This window comes from Vipera ursinii (assembly GCF_947247035.1).
Source record: "Vipera ursinii genome assembly, chromosome: 1".
In the NCBI taxonomy this organism is placed as follows: Eukaryota; Metazoa; Chordata; class Lepidosauria; order Squamata; family Viperidae; genus Vipera; species Vipera ursinii.
This window is the reverse complement of record NC_139512.1, coordinates 286,149,241-286,174,001: the sequence shown is the minus strand read 5'-3', so window position 1 is coordinate 286,174,001 and position 24,761 is coordinate 286,149,241. Positions and strand designations below refer to the sequence as shown.

The 24,761-nt window shown below is 37.6% G+C and overlaps 1 protein-coding gene across 4 annotated transcripts in view; it reads left to right on the top strand.

Moving 5' to 3' along the window:
• The window catches only part of ARID4B (AT-rich interaction domain 4B), a 90,642-nt gene that overhangs the window by 43,153 nt on the left and 22,728 nt on the right, over positions 1-24,761 (top strand). For 3 of the 4 annotated variants that reach the window (XM_083361614.1, XM_083361612.1, XM_083361615.1), the window contains exons 11-16: positions 838-983; positions 1,714-1,786; positions 2,745-2,839; positions 12,266-12,363; positions 13,025-13,280; positions 17,428-17,591. In XM_083361614.1, coding sequence (XP_083217740.1) covers positions 838-983; positions 1,714-1,786; positions 2,745-2,839; positions 12,266-12,363; positions 13,025-13,280; positions 17,428-17,591 — 832 coding nt within the window. Of the gene's footprint in view, positions 1-837; positions 988-1,713; positions 1,787-2,744; positions 2,840-12,265; positions 12,364-13,024; positions 13,281-17,427; positions 17,592-24,761 lie in introns of all 4 variants that reach the window. The other variant, XM_083361613.1, reaches the window with a different exon arrangement.

The following is a 24,761-nucleotide window of genomic DNA, read 5'->3' as shown; positions in this document are numbered from 1 at the left end:
ACGCATGCCCCCTTAAATACAGTTCAGGGCGTGGCTTCTCTCTGCCTCCTTCTGAGGAGCCCCATTGCCTTCCTCTGTTTACTCCTGATTGACTGCCTCCTGCGTCGGGCATCCTTGAACAGGGCCAGCTGTGGGTCATCTTCATCCACGCTGTCAGGCTCACACAGCTGGGTCTCCGTCGTGACCAGATGAGAGGGGCCTGGCTGAGGGCTCTCATCAAGCTGTCCAATCCCCTCAGCAAGCTCTTCAACACCCCCCTCCTCCTCCTCCTCTGAGTCGTCCGACCCAACTGCCAAAAGCAGTGTCTTTAATTGGTACCTTAAAAATGATCAAACATGGCAAGGTTAGTATCTACAACTGAAAAAGCTATATTCCTTATTGCTGCCAATTATACTTTAGGAAACTGAAGAATTTTAATTAGTAGCTTTGATCTTCATAATAAGGGATATTTTCATGGAATGAAACATTTCTTTAGGTACGTGAGTCCCTATATAGCCCTATAGAAGTTTGTTCAGGGCAGTGAGGACATTGTCTTTGAATAACTATAGATATGACTATAGATAACGAACTTGCAAGCAAGCTAGGAAATGGAAATCAAGTTAAATCAAGACATACAGTATGTCTGCCTTGTTTAGAAACCCTTTAATTTTTTTTTAAATTCAGACATAAGCTATTGCTAAATATTTTTTACTTTGTTCATTCACACTGTTCATTTGATTCATTCACTCAGTTAAATAGAAGAAAAGGGACTATATAGCTGCACAAAATCCATATTAAGTCAGAATGTGACTGTTTCAGGTAGATCGTTCAATTCTAATAAAATTAATTTATTTACAGCTTTTGATCAGGCCTTAGAATTCTGTAAAAATAGAACTGTTCCTAGTAACTGGAAGACCGAGTTGAAAGAAGAAAGTTCCAGTAGTGAAGCAGAAGAGGAGGATGAAGATGAAAAGGAAAAAGAAGATAATAGCAGTGAAGAAGAGGCAAGTATAATCCTATAATGTAATAGGTTTGTATTACGCTGCATGTGCCAAAATTTGTATTTGTAAATCTTGCTAGTCACTTCTGTCAAGTTTCGTACAAGCAGTAGTGAAAATCAGTATTCGATCAAAGTGAACCTCAGGAGAACTATACCTGGATTCTTTATTCATGAATAATAGCTTGAATAGTAAAAGGAATGTAAATATAAAACTAATGATATCATCATTGCAATCATAGCTATGGGTTGAGGTCTTGGAAGTATCAGCAAATGTTTATCCAGAATGAAAGCTCAGGAATCCACAATAAACCATATCGTTTTTTAAAGGAGAAAATTCCCAGTTCACAGCTTTAATCAAATAACGTGCAACAGATTAAATTGTATTTAGTCAGATATAATGGTACCAAAGCGTTCATTTTGGCACTCTAAAGCTTTAGTCCCGTAGAAGCTTTCCAAGAAAGCAATGCTAAATTCTCAGTAGAACTTCATAAAATTTTAATTTTTGTATGCATTAAATTTTCTGTATTTTCCCACAGTGGAACACTCTAATATTTTGAAATAAAATAATTTGAAAAAAGAATATTAGTTTAAGGATAAAAAAATAATATTAACCTTCAGAGTAAAACATTATAATATCCTTTAATAATATGATGATGATTTTTTTATTTCCTTGTTGGTTTTTGAGATGGCAGGCTATGTAAAATAAATAAATAAATCTCTATTTATTTCATTAGGAAGAAATAGAACCCTTTCCTGAAGAAAGAGAGAACTTTCTGCAACAACTCTATAAATTCATGGAAGACAGAGGTGAGCATTTCATTAGGTTTATTGTACAGCTTGTTTTAATTGTATGAGAATTTAATATAGTTGTGAATCACATTGCTTTTAATTCCTGATAGTTGAGTGTGTTCCTTTTTAATATTTTCATTCTTAATTAATTGTATACATAGGAACCAAAGGTAATTACAAATATTTTAGTATGTAGTGTTACTAAGGTAGCTTACTGTTAAAGTTACACTTAAAAATAATTTGAAAGGCTACATTTAAAAAAAAAACCCTCTCAAATGTGTTTATATAATGTTTGCACAACTTCTAGGTTGCCAAAACCAAGCGTAGATTACCAAACAGCACATTCACTTGTGAAGTGACTTTTTCCCCCAGTTGTTGCAGTCCTAAGCAGGCAACTAAAATGGATTATCCTTGCTAGCTCCTATATTTGGCAAATAAAGAATTATGGGGATAGGAAGGAAAATCATCCATGGAATTCCAATTTCTTCCTCCTCTGAGGTCTTCCCATGGTCCAGATCAGATGGGATGTTGGCAAGAATATTGTAGGACCAATATGAATTTGCCAGACACACGTTAGCAAATGCAGGATGTTAGCCAAAGTTTCTAGTAACATGACTTGGTGTTAGTTTTGTAAATGGTTTTTATCATAAGGTTTCCTGTTAAGTGCTGCTCTCTATTTCGTTTTGACCACCTCCTAGGTACAAGTTTCTCTAATTATTTGGATAATTATTTTATTATAAATACTGTTATGTAGCTTAATTGGGAAGACAAAGCTTTAATTGTATTCTCTACACATTTATTTGGAATAAGTAGCATTGAATATGGTTGTGATTATTTTGACTAAATATGGATAGAATATACTGTATGTTACATTATTTTTGTGTGAGACTAAAGTTCTAAATTTATTTTCAGTAATGTTTATATGAAGAATTCTCACGGTGCTCAAGCACTTAATTCAAAATACTTTCTTTCATAGGGACTCCTATTAATAAACGACCTGTCCTTGGATACAGAAATTTGAATCTCTTCAAATTATTCAGACTTGTTCATAAACTTGGAGGATTTGATAATGTAAGTACTATAAACTTTAGTAAAAAGAAAAAATAAGCCTAAAATAACTATGTGTCGCTTTCTGTAGCTTTAAAAAGAGTTGTATAGAAGATGAGAACACAACTTTTAAGGCAGTTGTGTATATTTGTTTTTCTTATACAAAGAATAAGAAAATAACATTCTCCCATTTGTGCTAGAATTATAGAGATAACTACATACCACAAAAATGTCATTAAACTACAAGATGCAGTTCTTTTTATATATGATAGAAGTTAGTGCTAGAAGAATAACATCTAAAGGAGCATGAAAGTACAAAGATTTCTATTTATACAACAAAGTTATGGCTTATGGAATATGGGCTGACTGTATTTTGTGCTTTTTGCAAACAGCAATTGCTTAGAATTTGGTTGCTTTTATATTTTGTCACATAGTCAGATGTTTAGACTGGTTTTGGCATTTTTATCTACCTATCAAGTCCTTCCCAGGGACCTGGGATAGGCAGATATTGTTTAATGGTATTAAAGGTATCATTGCAGGATGAAAGTTGTTCCAAGTAAAACTGCCTTTTGCAATTGACTGATGGTGATTCTGTCAATGCCAATAGCATTCAAGTGGTGCTCCATTTGTTTGGAATTGTTTACAAGGTGTCTATTCATTGATAGTACTATTGGTACTATCTTGGCTGGTTTTTTTAGATGTATTATTATTACATATACAAAAATGTGAAGTTCCAGCTGCCAGTTCTTTAGCTGGTATTGGCCTTCATACACATTGAGTTCTTCCCAAGAACCTAGAATGTTGTAATATATTGGAATAGTAGTGACTTTTTGCAATTGACAAGTAAATCTCTGCCTCCATATCTGTGGAGCAGATAAAATTTATCAATATCACTATGAGGATGTTATTCATAATAAATGGTCATTAGCTGTCTTGTTTCTCAGTCCAAACTGTCCAGTTCAGCTTCTGTCCAGTTATTAATTCCAGCAGTATCATATCACAGGTATGGCCCTAGTATCAATGGCTTTCTTTTTAGCACTTTTCTTACTCTTTGGATGTATTCTTTACTAATCACATTTTTAACATGTTTATGCCTGATGTTATCCAGGCTGTAAAATGCCCAGATATTTGGGCATTTTGTAGGTTTCATCTTGTTGGCTCCTAATGGTTTGGGTGTTTGGCATTTCAATTTCATTAACTGTTCATTACCCCCATTTATTGCTATTGTAGCATACATCTCTAAGCCAAATTCCATTGCTTTATCTGTGTTAAAATATCTTACAGTATTTGTCAAAGACTGGATTTTGATTTCTGATTTTCCACAAAGCTTCAGATCATCCACATACAGTAAAGCAAATGAAATTTTTTATTAGCATTTGTTTTTTGCCATTTGGTAACCAAGATTTGTTTTGTTCAAAATGATTGAAAGTGGGATCATAGCAATGACAAATAATAAGTGATAATAAGTTACCCTTGAAAATGCTTCTGCTCATGTTGACAAGCCCATACTTTTCATTTCCAACCACCAATTCTGTCTTGCCTGTGCTTCATGATTCTTCTACATACATTCTACAGCAATGCTTTTATTTGCCACTAGTTTTTCCCCCAAACATTTGATGATCCAACTACCGTATTTTCTGGCGTAAAAGACGACCCCCAACTTTTGAGAAGATTTTCATGGGTTAAAAAGTTGTCTTATATGCCGGAAAATACGGGTAAGTAGGAAGTCAGGGCTGCTTCTCAATTAGGTGAAGGTTTATCAAGAGCTTTTGGCCTTGAGATCAGCTTTGCTCTGCCTCGTCTAAACCTCGTCTCCTCTCGCCTTGGTGCCCCCTTCTACTTCAGCCACACGCGCTGGCTGTTTCGGCCAGGAGCGACGAGCATTGTGGCCCAACACTTCGGGAAGGCACCAGGTCTGAAAGAAGGCGGTTCTTTCCATAGGTTACTTAATGAACAGGGTGGCGGAGTGGGGGGGAAAGAAACGGGATCAGCCCTGCGCTGCAAGTTTAAGATTCACACACACACCCTCCCCAAAGCCGCCTTCTACTTCAGGGCGGAGGGGCGACCCCGGGCTGCTGAAGCCCCAGTGCCAGCTTTCCGCTGCGGTCTGCCTGTAGCAATTCCTGAGCTGCGCCTTCCCGGGCGGGTGTTGCTGTAGGTCTTCCGCGGCACCACACCCTGAAGTCAAACTCCCAGGGTCAGGTGAAGCTTAGCTCTGCATGAACATGTCAGGTCGGCCTCTGCCTGGCTTCCCGCGCTCCCTTGAGCTCTCGTGCTCGCGGAGCGCCAGCGGCTTGGCACACGCTTAACTCCCGCTCCCTTCCACAAAAAAAAGGGCTGCTGCCCTAGGACGCCAGTAAGCTGGAGCCTCAGCCTCGGTTGGGCTGGTCGGTTTATTTATGAGGAGGCCGTCTTTCGCCATTCTCGAGTGCTGGATTTGTCTGTTTCCACTAACGTCTCTGCTCCCGAGGATTTACTATTTTCCGGCATATAAGGCGACTGGGCGTATAAGACAACCCCTGACTTTTGATAAGATTTTCATGCATTAAAAAGTCGTCTTATACGACGGAAAATACGGTATGTTGTAGCTTTTTATAATCAATGTAGACTATGTGTAATTTTTTTTTGGCTTTCTGCAGTTCTCCAGGAACATTTTATCATTCAGATGTTGATTTTTTTCTTTTTTCTTTTATTTCCTTTTTCTTCTACTGGGAAATAGTTACTTTCTTCAAAGCCTGAATGTTGTCTGCTATCGTGCCTGCAAGTAATATAAACATTGTAGGCAAACATGTTGTTGGTCTACAGTTTCCTATGTTGTTTCTTTTGCTGGTTTCTAAAAATCATCTAGGTTTTGTCAATTATTAATAAATTGCTGATTTATTATGCAATAATTCATTAAGATGTTTAGCTATAAATTAAATGCAAGGTAGTCAGCTATTTGAGGCAATAGATGACTAGGTGGTCCACTGCTTCTTCAGCTTGTTTGCAGAGGCCACTTTTGTTGTTGTTATTATTATTATTATTCCAACAGCAACCTTTATTTTGTTTGCCGATATCAAAAATTGACATTGTACTGTACTAAGTTATTATGTATAATGTAATTTATGATAATGGAAGTTAATTGATACTTCCTTAAAATATAAAGTGAATAAATGATAGAATTGTAATCTAATATACAGGTAGTCCTCAACTTATGTCCACAATTGAGCCCAACATTTTCCTGGATGAGCAAGAAAGTTGTTAAGTGAATTTTGCCCCATTTTACTTTTTGCCATAGTTGTTAAACAAATCACTGCAATTCTTAAGTGAATCATGCAGTTATTAAGCAAATCTGGCTTTCTCTGTTGACTTTGCCTGTTGAAAGCTGGCTATGAAGTTTACATATGATGATCACATGACCTCACCTCCCTGCAATTGTTGTAAATTCATGCTTGTTGCCAAGCACCCATATTTTGATCGTGTGGCCCTAGGTGCGCAACAGCCATAAGTGTTATAAGTCACGTTTTTCAGTGCCATTGTAATTTTGAACAGTTACTAAACAAATGCTTGTAAGTCAAGGACTAGTTGTAAACTATTTACTGGAAAAATAGTTACTATGCCTGTGGCAGTACATTAATAAATTTTACTGAAAAGTGAGAAGATCAATAGATTTCAAAATGTAAGTTGTATTATGGTTTAGATTTCAATTTTGACAGCTTCATGGTTCTGCTGAGAAGGTGAGATTTGCTCACATATCTAAAAATAATAACCTGCAAATAGATAGAGTAGATTAAAGGTAAGATTCTTAAGACTGTGATTAAAATGGACAAGATATAAGTGGTTTATGGGATATAATGGTAACATCACAATTTGTGAAATAGGGCTTGCATGGATTAATTTAAAGCAATGAAATGACCAGTGTGGGATTTAATGTGGCAGAACCAATGATAATGTGCAGCTATAATATATTCAGTATTAATGAATTCATTACTTTTAAAGCAAATCTGAAATTTAAAATTAAATATTCTTACCTATAGTAATGAAAACCTATTTTACACCCTACAAAATCAGAATTTATTTTAATTATCTATAAAATAAATGCTTGAAATAAATCTTAATTTGGGTTTTACCAACTCATGGATTAATTTATATGTAATTTAGAATGGAGTCTAGTAATCACTTAGGTATAATACCGTATATACTTGAGTATAAGCCGACTCGAGTATAAGCCGAGACCCCCAATTTCACCCCCAAAAACTGGAAAAAGTTGGTGACTTGAGTATAAGCCGATCCGCCGTTCTGCAAGCCTCCGCCGCCGGCTGCTTCGTTCCGCAGCGGAAAGAAGCAGGCAGGCTGCTTCGTTCCGCAGCGGAAAGAAGCAGCCTGCTTCGTTCAGGCTGCTTCGTTCCGCAGCGGAAAGAAGCAGGCAGGCTGCTTCTTTCCGCTGCGGAAAGAAGGCTGCTTCTTTCCGCAGCGGAAAGAAGCAGCCTGCTTCGTTCAGGCTGCTTCGTTCCGCAGCGGAAAGAAGCAGGCAGGCTGCTTCTTTCCGCTGCGGAAAGAAGGCTGCTTCTTTCCGCAGTGGAAAGAAGCAGCCTGCTTCGTTCAGGCTGCTTCGTTCCGCAGCGGAAAGAAGCAGGCAGGCTGCTTCGTTCCGCAGCGGAAAGAAGCAGGCAGGCTGCTTCTTTCCGCTGCGGAAAGAAGGCTGCTTCTTTCCGCAGTGGAAAGAAGCAGCCTGCTTCGTTCAGGCTGCTTCGTTCCGCAGCGGAAAGAAGCAGGCAGGCTGCTTCGTTCCGCAGCGGAAAGAAGCAGGCAGGCTGCTTCGTTCCGCAGCGGAAAGAAGCAGGCAGGCTGCTTCGTTCCGGCTGCTTTGTTCCGCAGCGGAAAGAAGCAGGCAGGCAAGGCACGGAGATCCGGAGACCTGCCGACGTTTGGGGAGGTTTGGGGAGGAGATCCGGAGACCTGCTGACGTTTGGGGAGGTTTGGGCACCTCCCCAAACTTCCCCAAACGTCGGCAGGTCTCGGGATCTCCGTGCCTTGCCTGCCTGCTTCTTTCCGCTGCGGAAAGAAGCAGGCAGGCAGGTCACGGAGATCCGGAGACCTGCTGACGTTTGGGGAGGTTTGGGCACCTCCCCAAACCTCGCCAAACGTCGGCAGGTCTCGGGATCTCCGTGCCTTGCCTGCCTGCTTCTTTCCGCTGCGGAAAGAAGCAGGCAGGCAGGTCACGGAGATCCGGAGACCTGCTGACGTTTGGGGAGGTTTGGGCACCTCCCCAAACCTCCCCAAACGTCGGCAGGTCTCGGGATCTCCGTGCCTTGCCTGCCTGCTTCTTTCCGCTGCGGATCTCCGTGACCCGCAGCGGAAAGAAGCAGGCAGGCAAGGCACGGAGATCCGGAGACCTGCCGACGTTTGGGGAGGTTTGGGGAGGTGCGCGCGCACCTCCCCAAACCTCCCCAAACTTCGGCAGGTCTCCGGACGGCGGCTGCTTGGGAGAGGTGCGCGCAATCCCGGAAGCACCAAAGCCTCGGCCGCGCACAAGTCCTCGGTAAGTTTTTTTTGTTGACTGGAGTATAAGCCGAAGTGGAATTTTTCAGCCCAAAAAGTGGGCTGAAAAATTCGGCTTATACTCAAGTATATACGGTATATATTCTTTGATAAGGTAAGAATATTGTTCCATTGATAGGTAGAAAAGTCTGTTTAAACTGTAATGAATAGAAAGAACAGCCAGGAAGAAAATAGGGCGTGTCTTCTTGAAGCATCCAGCACGCGTTTAGGCAGAGATGTCAAATAATGATTTTTGTTTGTTTTAGGGAAGGAAAGGTTAATAAAAGAGAACTGTTTGCTTGGCATTTCATGACGTAGCTTCTCCAGATAATTTGTAAATCCAGCTGTCAAACAACAGAGGAATGATGTCTATGGAAATTCTCAGTCATCCAGGTCATAGTTATTCCAAAGATGCTTTTTTCATGAGGCAACTGGACTTTCTTGTTTTTCTTTCTTTGAAGATGTTTCGCTTCTCATCCAAGAAGCTTCTTCAGCTCTGACTGGATGGTGAGGAATGGAAAGATTTATACTCCTTGCAGACAGCTGGTCATTTGCATTCTTTTAGTGAGTCATTAATGCTACCTAGAGGCTTATCTGTGTCCTCAGGGTCACCTGAGTGGTGCAAATGTGTGTGTGGAGCCTTCTTGGAACTGTTGAAAGGACTATATTATAGACTGGAGATAAATGATTTTGAGAGAGGGCTGTTCAATACATAGATGGCCTCTTTGACCCCTCTTTCAAACCAGCGGTCCTCTCTGTCCAAAATGTGAACTTTGCTGTCTTCAAAAGAGTGGCCTTTGTCTTTTAAATGCAGATGGATTGCTGAATCTGGTCCTGATGTGTTTGCTCTCTTATATTGTGCCATACGTTTATGAAGTTGTTGTTTCGTTTCCTCAGGGTACAGATCTGCACATCGCTCAGTGCATTATACTGCATATACCACGTTGCTTTGTTTGGGTGTTTTATCCTTGGGGTGGACAAGCTTCTGCCTTAGTGTATTCTTGGGTTTGAAGTGTGCACGTATGTTGTGTTGGCAGAAGATCCTCCTGAGCTTTTCCGATATTACTGCAACGTATGGGATGACTACGTTGCTTCATTTATTCTTTTCTTCTTGGTCTGTTATGGAGAAGTTCCTGCTAGGTCTTTTTTGAGATTTGATGAAGGGCCACTTGGAATGTAAAATGCAGTAAATATTGATCTCTGTGTTTGGGTTTTCTGTCTTCCTTAATGTATACAGTGTAGTCCAGGAAGGCTAGACTATTTTCCTTAACATCTTCACATGTGAATTTGATGTATCTGTCCACCAAATTGATATGTTTAGTGAATGCTTCCAATTCCTGTGTTTTGATCTTGTCCCAAGTATTGTCCACATATCTATCTATCACTGAGTGGGTAGAATTCATATGAAGGAGTTTAGAGGTTTGATTTCTACCTCTTCCATGTAGAGATTGGCCACAATGGGAGACACAGGTGAGCCCATGGCACAGCCGTGTTTTTGTCTGTAGAAAACTTCACTGAATTTAAAATAGGTAGTGGTCAGGCAGAAGTCCAGTATAGCACATATGTTGTCTGGGCTGAGGTTGGTTCTGTCACCTAGGGTGCTGTGTTGTAGCATTTTTTCACTACCGTGACAGCTTCAGTTGTTGGAATGCAAGTGAAGAGGGCAATATAATTGCTTAAATTGGTCTTCTTTGTTATAAATGGTACTATAATTAAAGTTGTTGAATCATTAATAACAAAACTAAACAAGTTAAAATTATTTAACCTTCATGTAATATTTGAGGAACAAGCAAGATTATGTAAAAGAATTCACGTGTACTTAACTTTGGCTAAAAATTTCACGTGTACTTAACTTTGGCTAATTTTTTTTTAAAAAAGTTTGCTTATTGGTCAGTCTCATCAGTCTGTCCTGCTCTCAACTGACACTTTCTGTATAACATAGATATCAGTGGATTCTAGTGCTATGATTCACTAAACAGTATAGCTTAGGCCACCTTTTTTATTCCAAGTCACTTAAAATTTATTTGGGTAATGTGTTATCTGCCACAGGAAATCTGAAGTATTAAGGTTAAGATTTAAGGTTTATTAAATTTATATGCCGCCCTTCTCCCTAGATTATCTAAAAATAGATAATCTCAGTCTCCTAATTAATTTAAAACATTTATATGGCTGCCCATCTTAAACCAAACTTGGGGTGGTTCACAGTGCCAAAATAAAAGCAGTATGCATCAACAATAAAATAAAACACAACAAAACAAAGAACAACAATAAAGACCTGTCATTACAACTAACTGTTCCTTTGCCGCCCAACAAATTTGTCCCATGCCAGTTTCACCCTATCCCAGCACTTGGGGGAAAAGACCTAAATCTTAAGTGATTTTCCAAAAATTAAAAATATGGGGGCCTGCTGGACCTCAGGGGGAAGGGTGTTCCATTGGGCAGGGACTGACATGGAAAAGACACACTTCTTAGATCCCATATGATGGCAACATTTAAGGGAGGGGACCCAGGAACATGCCTACCCTGTTGGACTTGGTGGGCAAGCAGATATCTTCAGGGAGAGGCAGTCCTATAAATTTGATGCCCTTTATTCAACTTTGTTGTTGTTAGCTGCGAAGTCGTGTCCGACCCATCGTGACCCCTTGGACAACGTTCTTCCAGGTCTTCCTGTCCTCTACCATCTTCTGGAGTCCATTTAAGCTCACGCCTACTGCTTCAGTGACTCCATCCAGCCACCTCATTCTCTGTCGTCCCCTTCTTCTCTTGCCCTCAATCTTTCCCAGCATTAGGCTCTTCTCCAGTGAGTCCTTCCTTCTCATTAGGTGGCCAAAGTATTTGAGTTTTAGCTTCAGGATCTGGCCTTCTAAAGAGCAGTCAGGGTTGATCTCCTCTAGGACCGACCGGTTTGAACACCTTGCACTCCAAGGGACTCGCAGGAGTCTTCTCCAGCACCATAGTTCAAAGGCTTCAATTCTTTGGCGCTCAGCCTTTCTTATGGTCCAACTTTCACAGCCATACATTGCAACTGGGAAAACCATAGCCTTGACTATACGCACTTTTGTTGGGAGGGTGATGTCTCTGGTTTTTAGTGTGCTGTCTAGATTTGCCATGGCTTTCCTCCCCAGGAGCAAGCGTCTTTTAATTTCTTGGCTGCAGTCCCCGTCTGTGGTGATCTTGGAGCCCAGGAAAATAAAATCTGTCACTACCTCCATTTCTTCCCCATTATTCAATTTAGATATACAAAATTTCGGGGGCCGGATTCGGCCCGCGAAGTGGTTTCATGTGGCCCATGAAGCCATCCTGGAAACAGTGAGGGAACGGCCCCCACTGCCTTGGCCCTGGCCCAGAGACCCTCCTCCTGCCAGAGTCCCTCAGATCTGTCCCACTCCTGCCCAGGCCCCCATAGGCACCCTTGATGCGAACGATGTAGAGCTGGCCACGCCTACTCAGTAGGCCATATGCACTCTAGCCACGCCCACCCACTAGGCCACGCCCACCCTGGCCATACCCACCCGGCCCCCTGAGGGCAACCACAATGCTGATGCGGCCCTCAATGAAATTGAGTTTGACACCCCTGATATAGGTAGTCCAGTTAAATCCTTTCACTTATAAACTTGTTCATCCCTTTTCCCCTCTATGCTAGAGGTTGGGCAGTTCTTATTTGGAAAGGGGTGGCTATTCAAGAAGTGAAGGAAAAGAGACAATTCCATCATATGTCCTTGTGTATATATTAAACCTCTCGAGTAATGCATCTATAGTGAGACTTGGGCAGATGAAAATAAATTTCTGTACATCAAAGCAATAAGAAAGTATTTGTTTACATCAATTTTTTTTCTTGAAATTTCAGACCTTGTAGAATGAGTTATTTTAATCATCAGGGTGTTATTTATTTAAGCCTAAACAAAAGGCTATTTTCATTATATTTTGCAGATTGAAAGTGGAGCTGTCTGGAAGCAAGTATATCAGGACCTTGGTATCCCCGTCTTGAATTCTGCTGCTGGATATAATGTTAAATGTGCTTACAAAAAGTAAGTAATTAATATAATACTGAATACTTCAGTTTGGCACCCAAAAATGAACTTTTTATTTCATATAAAAGTACACTCAGCTGTATAGTAGTCCTCAACTTACAATCATTCATTCAGTGACCGTTCAAAGTTGCAGGAGTGCTAAAAAAAAAGTGACATGGCCATTTTTCACACTTATGACCGTTGCAGCATCACCGTGGTCACGTGAACAAGAGTTTTGGCAACTGGCATGTATTTTATGACTGTTGCAGTGTGCCAGGTCACGGGATCAGCTTTTGCAACTTTCTGACAGGCAAACGTAATGGGGAAGCCAGATTCACTTAACAGCTGTGTTATTAACTTAACAACTGCATTGATTCACTTGACAACCATGGCAAGAATGGTCATAAAATGGAACAAAGCTCACTTAACAACTGTCTTGCTTAGCAACAGAAATATTGCTCAATTGTGGTTGTAAGTTGAGGACTTCTAAAGCTGACCTAGACGTTTGTACATGTTTTTAGGCTTTTACTAATCTCAGTCTTCCATTCTTGTCATTATCTGGAGCTTTTGTGAATCATTCCTAAACTACTGTAATTTAACTAATGAATTCATATCATCAAAGTGTAATTGTAAAGCAAACCAATGGAAACTGATTTTGCTTGTTGCTATCATCTTTTAGATATCTCTATGGCTTTGAAGAGTATTGCACATCAGCTAATGTTGAATTTAAAATGGCACTGCCAGAGAAAACATCAAGCAAACCCTGTAAGGACCATGAACAAGAGGTGAAAAAGCAGGAAGAAGTTGAGCTAAATATAAAAGAAACAAAGGTGAAAAATGAAGAAAAAGATGATGAAATAACAGCAGTGAACAAAGAAGTCATACTAACTGAGAATGAGACTGAAAAAAAAGAAAATGATAAAACAACTTCTTTGGTAAGAGCTACATTTTTTGTTTCTTCCACAGTTCGGTTTTAGTGTACAAATTATTATTATCTCAAGGAACGAATGGCATTTGCAGAGTTAACAGATCTTCAACTTATTTTGAACAAAATAGATATTTGGAGGATTTATTAGTTGAAATGTTTGCACTTCTGAATAAATACTAGTTTTTAAGAGAAACTTTTATAAGGCCAAATCACGTGTTATTTTTGCCTTTATCAGCTTAACAATTCTTTTAAAATGTTATTTAGGATCTTTTGGATGCCATACTACGTGGACAAATTATAAGGTAAAGGTAAAGGTTCCCCCGCACACGCGTGCTAGTCGTTTCCGACTCTAGGGGCCGGTGCTCATCTCCGTTTCAAAGCCGAAGAGCCAGCGCTTGTCCAAGGACGTCTCCGTGGTCATGTGGCTGGCATAACTAGACACCAAAGGTGCATGGAACGCTGTTACCTTCCCACCGTAGTGGTCCCTATTTTTCTACTTGCATTTTTACGTGCTTTCGAACTGCTAGGTTGGTAGAAGCTGGGACGAGTAACAGGCGCTCACTCTGTTACACGGCACTCGGGATTTGACCCACCAAACTGCCGACCTTCTGATCGACAAGCTCAGCGTCCTAACCCACTGAGCCACCGTGTCCCTTTAGGACAAATTATATGCATGTGCTATATTTAAATATGGATAGATTTGCATAATTTATATCTAATTAGTGTACTTTTTATAGTGTAGTGTCACAGACTGTAACATTTTTTCTGTTCAGAATCAAAAAGGGGAAAGTAAACATGCAGCTTTTAAATTAGAAAAGATTTGGGACTTGGAATTACTTCATTAATCTAATCTTGCAGTTGTTATTTATGTTTAACAGGGCAAATATTAATCACAGCATAGTTACTGTGTAATCAACAAGTAATGTATCATAGTAATAATATAGTACAAGTGAAGAATAATTATATCCACATTAGCTAGTTATTTTCTAGAACGAGAACATGTTCTTCTTTTTTTTTTTTTTTATTGAAAAGTTTTACAATACAATTTTCCATTAAAAACCCCCATCCCCCCCGACCCTCCCCTCCCCAGCTCCCCCCTCCCTCTTCCCTCCCCGTACCTCCCCCCCACCCACATGTTCTTCTTTTGTATTGCTCACACAGGAAGAGAAGTGCAGGAAACATTCCAGAAAAAATTATTAAATCCTTATGTAAATGCACTATTTTAGGGAGAAATTTAAAACTGCTACTAGTAGAATTACCATACAAGTAATTTTATTGGTGGAAGGTGAAATTTCAGTTAGTATATAAAGGCCTAGTTGTGTGGTGATGGAGAAATGGGGAAAAGTCAGGAAAAATAACACTATTTCCAAATGATCTTTTGAAAGGCACTTGGCAGGAAATGAGACTGACTGGAAAGGACACACACAAAAGACAAAGACAAGCTCTCTGACCTTGCTTGTTTTCATGCAGATGTTTCATTACCCAAACTAGGTAACATCATCAGTGCTAGTAAGGAGTGCTGTTTGCCGTCAGTTTATATCAGGGGTCTTCAAATTTGGCCCTTTTATGACTTGTGGACTTCAACTCCCAGAATTCCTGAGCTAGCTGGCTCAGGAATTTTGGGAGTTGAAGTCCACAAGTCATAAAAGGGCCAAGTTTGAAGAGCCCTGGTTTATATTCTAGTGGCTTGCCTGTCAGTTGGTAGGGGTGGTCTAAGAGGGCCAAGGACCCCTCATGTCAACCCAAGCTACAAATATTCTCCTTTATTAGTACTTCAGTAGTTGGCTGTCTGATGCTATAAAGACTGTAAAAACCAGTAGTGTGGAAATGACCTGAGATACTTTGCAACTGTATCATGAAATGTTATTGCATCCCGTTCATTATTTCAATCTGAGATACCTCCAAAGTGCTGATGATAATGAATTTATTGCTACATTATTAGGGTAGAACAAGCAGTGTTTGATTTTGAAGATGCTCATCAGTGATGTTATCCGGTTGAGTTCAGCGTCATTATAAATTGTAACTGAATATTGACATATATTAATACTGATTTATCTTACAGGTGGTCCTTATTTAATGGTCACTCATTTAGAACTCATTTGAACTTAAAATGGTGCTGAATGAATTGTAGTTACAACCAGACCTCATACTTAGAGCTGTGTCCCACAGTCATGTGATTGTCATTTGCAACCTTCTCTGCTTGCTTCCCACAACCAAAGTCAATCAGGAAGCCAGCAAGAAGTCGCCGACACTTGAGATGATTACTTAACAACCTACAAATCCTTGTTTAACAACAGCCACTGGGATTTCTGGAATTGCTGTTGCTAAGTGGTGCACTTATGTGCTTTTTCTATTTATGGCCACTTCATTTAACAATGGAATTTCCTGTCTTAATTAGTGCCATTAAACAAGAACTATCTGTATAGGAATGCTTTCTTTAAAACAATCTTTTCATTAAAAAATAAGGGGAGGAGTTAGTATGTTAATATTGATATATATATATATATATATATATATATATATATATATATATATATATATATATATGTATATGTATATGTATATGTATATATATGTATATGTATATGTATATGTATATGTATGTATATGTATATGTATATGTATATGTATATATGTGTGTGTGTGTGTGTATGTGTGTATATATATATATGTGTGTGTGTGTGTGTGTAATTTTCTGTTCCAAAGAATTGCTATAATTAACAGAAGATTCTGAATTTCCTCTGTTCCATTTGGATGCAAATAGGCCAGCAGTTGAGTAGTAGTTTGTTTAATGTTCATTCAGAAGACTCTAAGGCACTATTGAAATCGAAGAAGTCTTCAAGATGCTTTTGTCTTTGAAGATTAGCCATTGCCTAGGAGGAGCTCCTCCCTCCCTCCGCTTTTCTAATCTTTTCTTCCCAATAAAACTTATACTATCTTCTTTTCATCTTTTCTATTGTAAAGAAAGAAGGATTACCTTTGGACCCAATCATTGTATGCTAATTAAGGGTCAATTAATTTTATAAAAGGACTTTATTTTACAGGCAATTTTAATCTTTTTTTTTAAAGCTTGCCATCTTGGGATAAAGGCCACTGGCAAATATATATACACAACACTCATGGAAAAAATAACTTGGAAACCAATTTCCATATTGATGACCTTTGCTGTGTCCGGCTCTTTTAGTCACATGTTCAACATTACAATCCGTTAGCATTGTCCTATACCTGACCTGTGTCTCTCCCCCCCCCCCTCAAAAAAAAATATCATAGGGATTGTTTAAACAAGCTATATCTTCCTAAGCTGCTTTTAGCTGCAGCACAGCACATCCCTGAAAAGGGCTAATCGTAAGTTAACAAGCTCAAGTCTTTGACCTCAATTAGACTCTCCCTTGCTGCCTGACACTTGACAAAATCCTAATCAGTTTTTCATTGAAGGCCGTGAGTGTGCTAGGTAAACACTGGTACTAGCACATTCCTTTCGATGTGTACTCCCCAATATTAGTCACTTATAATCCCAATGAATGTAAATACATCAATTTCTCTTCTTGCTAATTATCCCAGTGCTGGGATAAGCATTCCAAAAGGGAGCAGAGTGAGGGGAAAAGGGCTATAACATTTGCCCATTTATCAGGTTTCCTTGTGGATCAAGTTCTGGAAGCACTTCCTGCCATTTGGGTCACTCATCTGTTTGGGTTGTACTCTTCTGATGCTATTAAAGCAAAGGAAAACTGAAGTAAAATCATAAGCACAATCACAGCCATGTGATTTTCACCTAGCTTAATGACCAAGTAGTCTATCCCAATTGTGTAGTCTTTTGATTACAGATTTCTGTCCTATTTCTTGCTTGAGGTCATGTACATCACCCTCTCTTAAAGATGCTGGGCAAGGCACCAGTTTGCAAGCAAATTTATTTCTAAGCATGTGCAGTTTTTCATACCTAACAATGAAGCTGATTCATAAACATATCCATACCACACCTTTCATAGTAACAAAACATGAAAAAGGACCCCTACTGTGGATGAATACTAAGGATGTGTTAATTGATTGTTGGTATTTGGACATTAGTTGGAAAAATGGCTGGTGCAAAGACAGTCAACTTTGTAATTAACAGTTTCTTTAATTGTGAATGATAGCAATGTTCTTCTTTCATATAGGGGATTAAAAAATGTTTTCAGGAGCCTCCAGATGAGCAGGAGAAAGAGTTAAGAATAACCATAACAAATGATGAAGCCAATGTGGAATGTAACGAAGACACAGAATGTAAAAATCTGGAAAATCAGAGCACCATTCCGGAAACTGAAGAGAGAGAGATAGCAAAGTAAGATTCTTTTGTTTCCCTTAAATTCTATGAAAGGAACAAGGTTTTTAAAATAGACTTTTAACAAGATGTAAATTTTTAAAAACTGTGGAAGAAAATCGCATTTCTTATAACCGTTCTGCCTTACTCAGAAATTTTTGTTGGGATATAATTTATCTGGATATCCAGTTTATTTGCATCACTGTTGTAAATGAATTTTTATTCTGGTTTCTGATTAACAGAAATTCTGTAAGTATTAAGGAGTTTGTTGAAGCATTTGCTCACTCATTGTGTTCAGCTGGTCAGTATTTGACAGAATGAATGATTCTAGTAAAATCACTTGGAAATGAACATAGCAGTATCTGTGATTTGACTGTCGTTTATTAGAGTAGGGACTCTAGGTAAATTTATCTTTAAGGCAGTTAGGTTTTGAGGAGGAAAGGACTCCCAGAACTAATGTGTAGGAGCTTTTCTGTTCAAATGTTATATTGTATTATTAGTGAGAAAAGTGAGTTAATTTCTCAGTTAACTGCACTAACTGCCTTATTGAGAATTGCTATTACCTTTTCATAATTACATGTTTCTGGTGGTTTTGTTGGTGGAGTTTTAAAATTAGATTGTGACAAAAACCTGCTAAGAAAGTGGGGAGGTTAAGTAAAAGGAGTCTTTTAAAAAATGTAGGGAAGCACTGTAGGTATGGCATAAACTTGAGAAGTATTTTTGAAAAACCTAAATTGCCTTGCATACTTTAGAATTCATTAGCATATGCCACCTTTGAATGTAAATGTTTTAACAATGTATCTAATGTTAAATACAGTGAAACCTCAACTTACTAGAGTTTGATAGACTTTACATGGCAGTTTGTCATTAACAAAATGACATGGTTTAAATGACATACTGTACATGACATAATTTGCATCATTACCGTCACACAAATTACATCATTTGTGTCATTTCATGTAATGTTCTCACATAGATGCGAATAACTGTACAATTGATGCAAATTATATAATTTGTACAATCTATGTAATGTCACTATGAAAATGACATAATCCAATTATATGACTTATTTAATGGATATTTGTGAATATTGAATACTTCTCCCATTAAAATGAAGTTTCACTGTATATTAGTATCATTCAAATGGCAATGTCTCTTACTAACCCAAAGCTTGATTTGACTCCCTTATATTTTTAGCTAATAAACTATTATATTGAATTTCAGCTTTTTTCAAAAGTTGTTTTACAGCCCTCAAGGTTGCAGAAAATACTGGGCATAACAAGCAGAAATGTTGATTCTGGGTTGAGTATCATACAAAGTTATTACTGATGCACCTAAAATATGTTAGTCATGTGACTGAAATATGCAGTGTCATTCTTTTGTTTTAGGATATTTGGGCAATATCCTAACATGCTCCAGAATGTTTATTTTTAAGTGTGTGCGTGCATGTGTGCACGTATGTGTAGGTGTGTGTGTGTGAAAGAGACAGAGAGATAGACCAATTTACATTGTCAATGTAGTGTTTATATGATGTTTTAGATTAGAAGATACTGTCTCATAGATCATGTTTACACCTGATGAAAGCATTAGTGATTTGCTTTTAGTTTGCAGTTTTCACTGTTCTTTTGTTCTACTTCAGTTCCATAGCTTGCATATATTGGTATGGCTGTTAGGTCCCCTTGGCAAACAAATGTACTGATGCCATTAAACTTAAGAACCCTTTTTTTGTATCTGTGGATGGAACACTGCAAGTACAGGGTGTAGACATGGAACATAGTCACACAGTTTCCTGTGTGGATGTTTTTTTCATCAAAACTTCATTCCTGTGCTGGTTAATGATCATCGTAAAGACTTACATCATTAAAATTTATTCAGATATAGTGTTTGGTAATTTAGAAAAAAAAAACAAGGTGAGAACCTCTTGCTAAGGTTATGTTGCAACAACATAAAATAGAACTGTAAAATGATTGCCATTAAGTTTCTGGCCTTTCAGACTTTTTTACTCAGTGCTTTCAGAGTTCAAAATTTTACATCTTTGTTGCGGCTTTATGCAAATACATAGGGGAATTCAAAGTTAGGCTTAGGCTATAATTTGATAAAAGCAAACTTTTGAAACTACAGAGCTACAAACATTCACTACTGAATTTTGTGGAATTCTGCTTGATATATATAACATCAGATTACAGCATATAACTGCAGCTGTTCATATTTTGTGATTAAAAGATATTTAATCTGATGAGATATAAAAGGATCCATTTTAAAGTTACTATATGATTATCATAGAACAGAATGTTCCAAGGTTATATATGTGTTTTTATCTATCTATCTATCTATCTATCTATCTATCTATCTATCTATCTATCTATCTATCTATCTATCTATCTATCTATCTATCTGATATTTGCAGATTTAGACATTTTTTAATCGGTTTACTAATCTGTGTCCATTTCTAACATTCTGCAACTCTGATTTATTAATCATATTAATTCCTCTGTCTGTAATTGTTACCTTTTGATTTATAAATTAGGACGTTTAGACAAAGGTACATAATTTTCATGGGAGAGAGGTTAGTGATTTAATGTAATATCTCTTAGATTAGAAGATATGATAGTTTACCAACAACTAATTAAAATATATCTGTAATTTTAGATATCTGTACAAAATTTGCTAGGAATTCATAAAAACAGTATAAAATTTGGTATCTTTATAAACTTTTAGTAACTGCTTCATTCTGGAGATTAATAATAGTATGTTTGCATTGAAGTTACTTATTTATGCGAAGTTTGTGTTACTTTGTTACAATTAAATCTGTTGAAATTGCAAAATGTTCTTTACTACTACTTTTTGAATATTGCCAGCATCTGGAGATTGACTTAACCTATTCTTTTACTCTGCATGGGCTGCATTTTAAAGGATGGGAAACTTTTAATGTTGTGTGATCGGTATTCATTTAGGTCTCTTTTAAGGATCGGTTATACAATACTAGTTTCCTACATTGATATGCTTGGGAATATCCCTCCCTATTCCTTCTCTCATTTCTAGAAAGTAATCACACACACTCCATTTTAGCTCAGATTTTAATCCTCATGTTTGTACCAATGCTAAGTCTAGTTAATATTAGAGTTTACAGATTCTGATGATTTATCATAGTTCAAAGTCAACACAACCAATAAAGTTACATTCATCCTTAACTTGATTAATGGATTAACATCCCCCACCCCCACCCCAACACACAGACAAATTAGTGTCAAACCTCTCAGCAATAACCAGGAGGGAAAATGAACAGCCAAGGCACAAGTTTTTCTGAATTTTGATTAGATGAAATAAAATATGTATTTTAAGTAAGTGCACAAGAATTTTAATAAATACTCTTGTTTTCAAATGTGAGTCTGATATACTGGGAATTGTTATCTTTTTGCCTTTCTTTCTCGTGCCCTTCCAATAAAGTGGGGAAGAACTGATTGTTTTTTCCAAGGAAACACAGAGGTCTGTTCTAGGGCATTGCTTCTGCAGTGGTTGCTAACTTCATTATAAGTGTTACAATGAATTATAATTGCTATCAGACAGCCTGTGTCTCATTGGGTCATTATTTAAGAGATACTTCCTTACCTAAGAACAGAGAAACAGAATGATCAAGGATGGGCAAAAAAGCACTGGAAGCTGGAGCAACTTCTGATTTCCTACTAGCTTCCCCATTGAGTTTCTTTGTGTGAAGTTGGCAAGGAGCAATTGAAAATCCTTCCTTCCCTTCCTCAGTTTCTCCAGGGAATAGGAAGGTACAACAGTGATGGCAGACTTTGGCCATGGCAGCAGCAGCATCATACATTGTACAAGCCATGCGTTTTGCTTCACTCTTCCTCTGTTGAGGTCTTGTTATTGAAGGGTACTGGTGCGTTGAGTGACTCTCACAGTAATTAGTGTTTGCCACATATTCTTCATTTGATCTTCCCCTTTCACCTCTTTTCTTGTCTCCTCATTCTGTACCTTTCTTTGTGATTCTGGAGACAAGCAGTCTTTTCATCTTCTGTTTCTTCAGCTCTCTCTCCACATGACACAATTATGCTGGAAATAATTTAATTTAATTTTTTTAACCAAAATTTTATATGTTGCATTTTTGACCTCAGAACAGCTTAGAATCTCTGCCGGCTTTTACGTGGAATTGTAGGAAGCTGTCAGAGACAGTTTAAAGATAGGATCATGGGATCTCCTGGGAGCTACAGCAGGACTGGGATCGGTCTACCTGATTTCCGGTGGCCAGAGAGGAACTGGTCTACACTCAGTTTCAGAGTAGGAAGCAGTTGAAAAATGAAAGCTGGTGGGCAAAGATTAAGATATAGTGGCTAATATATTTGACTGACACCAGAGTTTTAGTACTATATAGATTATGAGCCACCCAGAGTTGACTAAGATGGGTGACCATATAAATCTTTTAAACAGACAAACAAATGTGAAAACATATTCCCAAACTCTGCATGGCTAAGCTTAGAGTGACACGCACATGCAGCAGCTAGAACTTTCACTGTTCAGGTTGTTTAATTGTTTACACTTGTGTGAAAATACTCGAAGCTTAATAAGCAGAGAACGTGTGGCTTCCCCTTCTAAATCATGCCTGGCAAGATGTCAGACTAATGTCTTTGTTGAATTTTGTTTTAAGTGCAATAAAACACTTTGCATATTAAATTATAACTCCTTCTCCTTCTCCCTCTCTTCTCCTCCTAGGAGATGAATTTATTTATTTATTTATTTTTATTTTAAACCCATTTATATCCCGCCCTTCTCCGAAGACTCAGGGCGGCTTACAATTTAAGCACAAACCAATGTGCTTAGCAATAGCCTTCATTCTATGTATATGTCTGCTTATTAGGGCTTTCGCCCCCCCCCCAGCGGCATTATTACAAAGTCAGCTTATTGCCCCGATATAGCATGGCATATTGGGTGTTCCTTTTTTCTTCCCTTACCATGGCATCGTATTTTCCTAAAGTTCACATTCTCTCTTTTTATTATTATTACAAATCCAAACATACTTCTGAAATGCATTGTAGTACAACTGTAATTTTGGCCTTAATAATGAAATCAATAACACTTTGCCTTTTATATAATGCCCATATTTTATTAGTCTCTGAAATACAGTAAGAGATTTAGGATTGTGCTGTGAGCTTTACTGACAAATAATTTTCTGTTTGCACGTAGCTTTGGAGAAAGGAACTGTAAAAATTTAAAGCAAAGTCTCTTTGCACTTAGAAAAATGTTCTTCATGTTTATATGGAGTCAAGTTTTGAATTATATGTCACTGTTTTGTTTAATTTTTTATAAAGGGGTTTCATGGTAGATTTTTAGTCAAAGTAATATTTGCAGTAAGAAGAAAGATCAGCTAACAACAGTATAATTTCCCTAATTAGCTGTTGAGTTTATAAAATTATAATGGTGTATTTGTTAAATATATTTTGGCAGATAGGTTTATTAAATGATTTCTTAAAAAAATTATGGTTTGAGAATTATGTCATGACAGAATTTAGAGACAAAGACAATTTTTTAAAGGAGGCAAAAGGGCAGGGATTATTGTACTTTGTATATAAAGTGTATAAAGTCAGCATATCTATAATGAATAGCAAATTGTTGAAACCTGACAGAATCTTTATTTCTATAATGCAAAATAGTTTTTATTTGAGCAAACATTCAATTTACTTTTTATATTTGGTGACGAGTATCTGAACAGCATAACATACAATGATCTTCTGATGAGTTACACTAATAGGATCACATTGCCTTCTACCAGATGTTGCTGTTGATTATACTTTCTATGAACTGATGAAACTTTATGGGATACATTTTAAAATGGCCAAGAAAGTTAGTGATCTTCTAAAATATCAAAGATTCAAATATGTCACTGGATTTACCTCATTAATTTGCAGAACAGTTAAATGCTTCTTTCTGTGTATTCTTGCACATACAAGAGACAAGCTAAGTAGTTAAATTTTTATAATGTTGGAATATTGACTAACTGAGCTCCTGTTGAACTTTGCTGACAGACATATTCTTAGAACGAATTTGGTGGCAATTGATATTTTTCTTTTTCTGAATACCATAGAGTTAACATGTTGGCATGATAGGTGGGAGACCCAAATTCTTCTCCACTCTCAGCCATAGAAGTTTATGAGTGGCTAGTGACACTTTCTCAGACTGAGAAAAAAGGTGTCTGTTATGGGGAAAAGTAGGTCTTGTACTATTTTAAGATACAAGTGCATGGCAGGTAAAAATAATAAAACACTATTATTATAGGAATCCTTGCTAGAATTGATGGGAATTCCTTTGCACACTTCATTAATACAGATCTTATACAATTAGGGTCAAGAAAAATGTGTCTCCATTTCCAAAGGACGTTCTAATATAGTTCCTTTTGCTGCTTACTGGATTCTTTCATTTTCCTATACTGAAGATTAAAGCTTCTATTTTCCTTAATATATTTACCTTATTTGCTTCGAATGGTTTATATATGGGAACTGCTTACATTCTCATCTTACTTTGCCATCTTATTGCTACACTGAACTCTGATGCTGTAATGCTCTAAGCCTGTTTGTTCACTGCTTTCCAAGACTATGATTTTTGCACTGTTACTTATGTATATAAAAAATTACACATCAGTTTTATAAACATGTTTTAAGAGTTGTGGATATCACCCGCTACACAAATCCTTCTTGTATTAGGTTTATCAAAGTTGAAATATAAGAAAGTGAGCTTTTACTTGGATGCAAACATGGCAAAGTAAATTTCCCCAAAGCCATACTGGACTTTTCTTCTAAGGATTTCTATCTCAAGGTGTTCAATACTTCGCTTCTTATCTATAATTCAAGATTTTCAATTTGGGGACAGGTTGCATTGGTCCTCACATTATAGCAATCTATTGAGAAACGTGTAACATGTATGTATTCTTAACCATTCAGCTTTGCCTTCAAATGAACATTCTTGAATTTACTTACATCTTTGTATCTTCCATCTATAATTGCTAATCACTCTTTATCACACAGTAGTTAAAAAAAATGATCTGTGCTTTAACTTCATTAGAAATTGATATATATTCTCAGGAGATGATGTTGCCTGATTGTGAGAATTTAAGGACTATTGGCATTGCTTTCACAATCCATGATTTTTGCAACCTTTTATTTGCAACAAGGAATCTTAGAAATTAACCTT